General features: G+C 50.1%; 1 protein-coding gene across 1 annotated transcript in view; it reads right to left on the bottom strand.

The window, feature by feature from the left end:
• Positions 1-3,048: 3,048 nt before the first annotated feature.
• The window catches only part of AJUBA (ajuba LIM protein), an 8,724-nt gene continuing 4,319 nt past the window's right edge, over positions 3,049-7,453 (bottom strand). Inside the window, exons 4-9 of the mRNA XM_021717477.1 lie at positions 6,170-6,237; positions 5,980-6,042; positions 4,795-4,925; positions 4,660-4,711; positions 3,879-3,947; positions 3,049-3,427 (exon numbers count right to left, since the gene is read on the bottom strand). Coding sequence (XP_021573152.1) covers positions 3,302-3,427; positions 3,879-3,947; positions 4,660-4,711; positions 4,795-4,925; positions 5,980-6,042; positions 6,170-6,237 — 509 coding nt within the window. The 3' untranslated portion in view covers positions 3,049-3,301. The remainder of the gene's footprint in view (positions 3,428-3,878; positions 3,948-4,659; positions 4,712-4,794; positions 4,926-5,979; positions 6,043-6,169; positions 6,238-7,453) is intronic.

Genomic DNA, 7,453 nt, shown 5'->3' with positions numbered 1-7,453 from the left:
CCCTTCCGCCTCAGTCTTCCAAGTAGCCGGAACTACAGGCGCGCACTACCACGCCCGGCTAATTTTTTGATTTATTGTAGCGATGAGGCCTCGCCAAGTTGCCCAGGCGGGTCTCGAACCCACGGGCTCAGGCAATCCACTCACCTCAGCCTCCCAAAGGCGCGGGATTACAGGCTGAGCCAACGAGCCCAGCTAGCTTTATTCTTTTTTTTTTTTTTTTTTTTGAGTTGGAGTCTCACTCTGTCACCCAGACTGGAGTGCAGTGCCCGCTCCCAGTCACCGCAGCCTCGACCTGCTGGGCTCCGGTGATCCTTCCGCCTCAGCCTTCCAAGTGGCTGGAACTACAGGTGTGCGCTACCACGCCCAGCTAATTTTTGATTTATTGTAGAGATGAGGTCTTGCCAAGTTGCCCGGGTGGGTATCGAACCCGTGGGCTCAGGCAATCCACTCACCTGTCTCCCAAAGGCGCGGGATTACAGGCTGAGTCAAAGAGCCCGGCTAGCTTTATTCTTAAGAAGCGACATTCAGGCCTAAGGTGAACAGGGCTGGCCAGCGCAAAGAGCTGATGTCTGCAACTCTCATCCTTGTCCTACAACTCTTGTCTAAAGACACAAAACAGATCCACAATTCTTCCATTTCCCCACTCTCCCTAACAGGAGTAGTGGCTGTTGGTGAAAATCCAGCGGCAAGCTGACCAAACAAGGTCTACCTTTTGCTGTATACTGGCAGCTCCCCATGAATCATTCATCAACTCTATATATTAAGTAGTGACAATGAGGAGCAGTTTCCCAGCAAACAGGAGGAAGTTTCCCTGCTCTTGTGATGCAGAGTATGCCTGAGAGCCTGCCAGTGATGATGTTGGGGTGGCTGGGGCTGCTCTTCTGCCATGGCCTGCCCTCATCTGCTGCTATCACTTGTGTTTTCCTCAGAAAGAAGGGAGAATAGCCCCAGTGGCAAGAACAGAGTCTTGGGGAGCCCCAGGGCTAGGACAAATCAGCATAGACCTAGAAAGGAATAAGCCAGTCAGGTCAGGAACAGAGGGAGACAAAAATCAGAACAAGAAACAAAGGGTCAAACTGACAGAGTGGACAAGATCCCCAGAGTAGAAGACAGAACTGAAGGGATGGATGTAAAGCTAAACAAGCTTGTCTGGATCTCCCAGGCCTGGCGCAGCCTGTTGAGAAAATTTCCCAGTCACAGGATATTTGTATTCACGTATTTAATAATGATATTTCAGAAGAAGCAACTCAGCTGTAGAACACGGAATCCAGTTCAGAACATTTCTCTCTCCAAAAAGGTACACCCCCCTCTGGCATTCAGTTGTTTGAATCTGAACTCTTTCCTTCTCAGAGGCCTCTTCGATGTAATTCCCAGGTTGGCCGGCATAGTCAACTAAGGACCCCCAAATGTGGAATATTTGTCCTCAGGAGTCATTTCCAGTATGAAACTCACTGAGTGACAAAGAATGAAGCTAAGGATAAAAGATTATCAGATTAATTTGCCTAAAACCAATTCACCAAGAGCCAATTAGTCTAAGATAAATATTTATCAAATCTGCAGCATTTCAAAAGGATTTAGCAGATTCACCCTTTACTTTTTATTGCTTTTGTCTATATAACCTTTAATTGTTAGTCACCACATATGCCTCATACCTATTCATGTGTTTAGGATATACTGGCATTTTAACCATAGGAATGTAGACATTAGACCAAAGCATCAAAACTCATGTTGAGTTTCATTACGTTTTTCCAGGCATCTAATTTGTATAGGAATATTGGATTAGGAAACACAAAAAATGATACACAAAATGTCTGTACCAATTATATTTATTGCTAGAAACTTTAAACTTTTTAAAAAAGTTTTTGAAAAGCAGATAACATAGAAAAGACATTCGTAAAGGTAGGAAGCAATCTCATCATTTACAAAGTGCTGCAAATTTGATAAATTTATGTTGCTGATAAAAAACTCAGAAGTACTTCTGGGATGAATAGATATAAATCCTTGAAATACCCGAAGCATGTCAAAAAAAAAAGAATAGGTCACCTAAATGGATATAAAAACACCAAAAAGGGAACTGAGCTTTTGGCAAATTGGTCATTAAGTGAACTGAACTTTAAACAAACAAGTTTTCAGTGAATTGGCTTTAAGAGATCTAGTTTTAGGTGAGCTAGTTTCAGCCAAACTGACTAGAACCAAATCTAAATGTTTTCTCCCACCAGCTCTCCCAAACCCCAGTTTTGGGACCGGATCCCTCTCAGAGGTGACAGGTTTGGAATGGTGACCTACTGCTAGGGAACCAAGTGTAACAGTGACCTGAGAAGAAGGGCGTGTGTATGTGTGTGCACGCACATGCGTGTGTGTGTGTGTATACATAAACGTACCCACCTGCACATACACTGGGCTACAGGACTCAGTGCACCTAAACTTGGGGGTGTGACTAGCCTGAAGCTTCTCAGACATCCCTTCTAACAAGCTCCACACCACAGAACCCACTCTTTACCTCCTCCTGCTGATGAGAAGAGCAACTGAGGTCAGGCAGCCACCTGGCCTCCCCAGGTCCATGTGAGTCCCCGAGAAGCAGGCAACACAAGCAGCAGGCCCACCCGGAATTGGCCCCCGTTCCCAGCAGAGGGACGAAGAGCTCTCCTAGTGCTAGGAGAGAAGAAGGCCAAGAAATAATTTGGCCTTCATAAGGTCGAGTTTCTACCTCTTCGTCCAGATACAGAGCTAGGATAGTCCGGAAAGTACCTGGCTGCCCCATAGCCGACACCATGTGTGGGGTACAAAACAGTGAGGAGCTTACGCTTGGTTCCCGGGCAGCAGCTCAGCATTCCAGGCCTCTCCACCTCTCAGAGGGATCCTGCACTGCAGCAACCACAACCCCTAAACTCTGAGGTTTGGGAGAACTGGAGAGAGCAAACACTTGGATTCGATCCTAGTCAATTTGACTAAGACTAGTTGACCTAAAACTGGGTTCTCTCCTCCTGTAATCCAGAATCAGAATGTTGCTTGACTTAAGCACAAACACATCCACATAGACTGGAGACATTCAGAAAGCATTGGAACCCGCCTGTGTGCGAGCACAGACTGCACACATGGAAAGAAGGCCAGTCACCCCCACCCTGGTAATTACAAGGTTCCTCCTCCACAATCCATTTGGAATGTTATGATCTTTGGGTCTCTGGCTCCTGGGGGGCTCCCCAGAGGACTCTTCTGCCAGGCCTGTAGAATGCATTCCTTGCCTTGGCTGGCCTCAGAGGGACCCAATGGCCAGGAGTTTGTCAATGGTGGTGACTGCAGCTCAGATATAGTTGGCAGAGGGCTGTCGGGCATTGAGCCGCTGCATGTGACAGCCGTGGCAGAGCAAGTGCCCATCCAGAGGGAAACAGCAGCAGCCTTCCTCGTCACTCAGCTGCATCCGGCAGTCCTAGGGAAGAAGGCACCTAGTTCACCTCTGCCCGGGCACTTGGACACTGAGGACATCTTGGGAGTCTGCCCTGCTCAACAAGAGACTCTTAAAAACGGAAGAAAGTGTTGGAGCAGGGCGAGAAGGATGGAAGGGATGGAAGAAAAACCTGAGAAAATACCGCAGCTGGACACCAGGTGTCGCTGCTGCAGCAGAAATAATGAGAGAAGCCCGCATTTCCTGCAGTTACTAGGAGTCCCTAGTCTTAGAGAATCTGGGAAAGTCAGATTCCGAAAGGACTGAAGAACTAGGACCAGAGAAAGTGGCCGGAGGACAAGCAAGAGACTGAAATCGATCACAGCACCTTTCTGGTTTCTACCCCTCGCCCATAGATGTCTGGGCTGTTCTAGAATTTGACTCCTCTCCTCTCCCCAGTTACATTTCTTCAGCAGCCCTGGACTCCAACACTCACCTCACAGTGGTAGCACTCAAAGTGATAATCCCGGTCCATGGATATCACCCTCACGATGTCCTCACAGCCCTGAAACACACAGAGCCCCATGGTGATGAGAGCAGCATAATGCCTCCAACTCCACACCAGACACAGTCCTTCCCTCCCCACGGGAAGATCATGCAAAGGCCCCCAGAGTGTCACTGCAGTCATCGGTAGCTTTGACTTGTCTTTGCAAATCCTACCAAGACTCCCCCTCTCCTTCCTTGGGCTGCCCCAGGAGGGTATAACCCCTTGTGGAGTACCGCCTCTGCACGGGAGTCCTGGACTTACCTACCTCTCCCAGCTGTGAGGACGCAAGAAGGGAAAAAGATAGATGGCATAAATAAAGCAGGCTAGGCTGGAGCCAAGATCCAGTAGGGTCTGGTCCTCATTGACTTTTCTCCCTAGGCAGACTCTCGGCACACACACGGCTTAAATCAGTTCTGACTCCTTCCATCCAGCCCTTGGATTCTTCCCACCTTTTTCCACCCCTACATCTGTGATCTCAACCTCAGAGAAAGTCTCCTCCTCTGGACTGGATAGAAGAGATGGAGTCTGGGCCCCAAGAGCCTGCCAGACATGTCCAGGCCCGGATGTTAGGGTCAGGGCAGTGACCTCAAGATCAGAGTCACACGGGAATCTCTGCAGAGTACATTCCTCAGTACCACGGCTTCCCGCAGGAGGCCAGGCAGCATGTCCCCACCCCGCCCCCGGAGGCAGCGGCACTGGCTGCCCTGCGGGAGAACCCAGACACACTGACCTCTGAGGGGAGGATGGGTTGGCCACAAGCTGCACACTTGGGGGCATAATTTCTGAAAGAGAGAAGACAGAGATGAGCTCAGATTGGGGAATCCCCAGGCCCAGTTTCACACTGCACCCCCAGGGGTGGACTCACTTGTGGTAGTCGGTGACACAGTACACTTGGTTGGAGAAGTCCACTGTGAAGGGGATACCATCTAGGCACTTGTTGCAAACGATGCATCGGAAGCAGCCTGGGTGGTAGGACTTCCCCATTGCCTGTAGGATCTGGCTCATGGGTGGGGGGTGGGGGGAAGAGAACCAATTTCCCTTGAGGCTCAGCTCTCCAGGTCCTTTATGTGCCCTGCTACTACTCCCACTAACTCATTCAGCCCCCTGCTCTACTCCTAGAATAACGCTACGCAATTTGAGGGGACCAAGAAGTCTTCAAATGGAGGCAGAAACACTGAAAAAGGCCTTAGCATTCAGGCCAGTGTTTTTTATCGTGGCTACGTATCAGGATCACCTAGGGGGCTTTTAAAAAAATATCACGGCCAGGCTTGGTGGCTCATGCCTATGATCCCAGCACTTTGGGAGGCTGAGGTGAGAGGATTGCCTGAGTCCAGGGGTTCGAGACCAGCCTGGGCAACTTGGCGAGACCTCATCGCTACAATAAATCAAAAAATTAGCTGGGGGATGGTGGTGTGTGCCTGTAGTTCCAGCTACTCAGAAGGATGAGATGGAAGGATTGCCTGAGCCCTGCAGGTTGAGGCTGCAGTAGCCATGAGTGTGCCACCGCACTTCAGCTCGGGCAACACAATGAGACTCCAACTCAAAAACAAACAAACAACCCCCCCCCAAATCACTGCCCGGGCCCCACAGCAGACCTATGACCACAAACTCAGGTGATGGGACCCAAGCACTGTATTTGTTTTAGTTCTTCCAGGTGATCTGTGAGGCTGCCAGAATTGAGAATCACTGATTCAGTCCAACCTTCCCTTTTTACAGAAAAGAAAACTGAGTTCAAAGTGATCCTAACTGCTAACAGCAAAGGAAATAAGACTCAGACCCTAATTCCTAGCTCAGGCTGGAGGGCCTGGCTGTGCCCACAGAATTAGGGAGGGGCCAGGTCACAGAAGCCTGGGACAGCAGGCTTGGATCCAGGACTTGATGCCACAGGCAGAGGGAAGACACTGAAAATGGTTGCTCTGGGGAGGAATGCGATGAAAGTGATTCATGTGGTGATAGGTTTCCTTCTCAGCCTTCTCTCAGTGCCCATTTAGTCCTTGACTCCACCCCTCAGCCCCTCAGCTCACAGTCTCAGCTAAAGGCACTTCTTTACCTTCTCCAAAATCAAGTGACCACAGACACAGCATTTCTCAGCTGCCTCCTGAAACCCTGAAAACTAGGGAGAAAGAAAGGCAAAGGGAAGGATGTTACCAAGCTGAGAATGATGAATGGGGTCACAACGAGCCGCCGAGAAGGGGGTCAGTGTGGGAGCCCACATGCAGGTCTAGGAGGTCCTCACTCACCAGATAATCTTCCTCACAGTACACAGAGCCATTGACGCTGTAGAAAGCCTTGCAACGCAGAGTTCGCCCTAGAAGCAACAGAGAAAGGGCTAGAACCTATCCCACAGCCCAAGTGCAGGGCTTCTCCCACTCTGGGGTTGCTGCTCCCTGATGTTGGCTGATATACTTAAACCTGGACTTTAGTGCTTTTCCTTTTAACTGCTATCTGTCCTTCCTCCCCATCTGATGCAATTCCAATTTGCCTTGGCCTTGTTCCAGCCAATTCCCCTCCCTTCTGCTCACTGCTTCTACCTCCACAACAGTTTTACACAACCCCCACAACAACCCTCTCCTCCCAACCCTCTCCTGAACTGAGTGCCTTCCTCTCCAGTGCATGGTGCCTTGGGAGCCACCTGGGAGAGTAAAGCCAACCACATGCCAGAATTCATGATGAAGAAGTCTGAACAAGGTGCTCTATGATTTGCACAGAGAGAATCACATTGTCACAAGCCTTGCCCTCTGGGACCTTTCAACCCAGGAGCCTCTTTGTCTGAGCATAGCTGTTCTCTCATAACCCCGTCAGTCTCCTTCCAGGGACAGACTCTATGGAGGTGAGGACATATTGAAGTTACTGCAGGAGGACAAAGTGCTTTGTTTGGGGGCAAAATCGGTCCCCTTTCCTGTTATGCTAGGCTGCTTTCCTGAGCTTAGAGGGACCCTAATCTCTGGGGTTAGAGGCAGTCCACAATCTTCTGCAAGCAGACAAGACAGGACCATTCCCAAGGTGAAACCCAGGAACTGCTCTAGGGTGCCTAAACTGTCAGGGACAGATGGGGGAGGAGAGAGAACAGGGTGTAGAATGGGCAGGTTTCCCCCCTCTGCCATCTTCCTATCAAAACCTCGATTTCCAGCTCTGTCCAGTGGTTTAGAAAAGCTGACTTAGAAACTCATGAGACACAGGAGAAGAAAGGGAAAGAGACAGAGCCAGAAGAGGCCCTATAAACAGGACAGACAGACGGGCCTAAAGAGACCTAGGCAGAAGCTAGGGGAGTGAGAAAAGCTGAGTGCTGGAGTCAGACAGGCAGAGATAGGAGATTAAAGGTTTAGCAAAGGAATCAGAATGGGCAAGTGCTGGGGAGGGGGTAATGAGGGAGGTGTGGGGGGGAGTTAAGGCCGCAGGGAGCAACCCCCCCAAGTGGGCCTCCTGAGCTAACAGCAGCGGGCATTCCTGGAGCGTGATGTCATCAGCTTGGCATGGCCCGGTGGCCTGCACTCTAGCGAGGTGGCTGAACTCTGACCAGCCAA

Source organism: Carlito syrichta, unplaced genomic scaffold (assembly GCF_000164805.1).
Source record: "Carlito syrichta isolate Samal-C Ts95f unplaced genomic scaffold, Tarsius_syrichta-2.0.1 Scaffold309773, whole genome shotgun sequence".
Taxonomy (NCBI): domain Eukaryota; kingdom Metazoa; phylum Chordata; class Mammalia; order Primates; family Tarsiidae; genus Carlito; species Carlito syrichta.
This window is presented reverse-complemented; position numbering and strand designations above follow the sequence as displayed.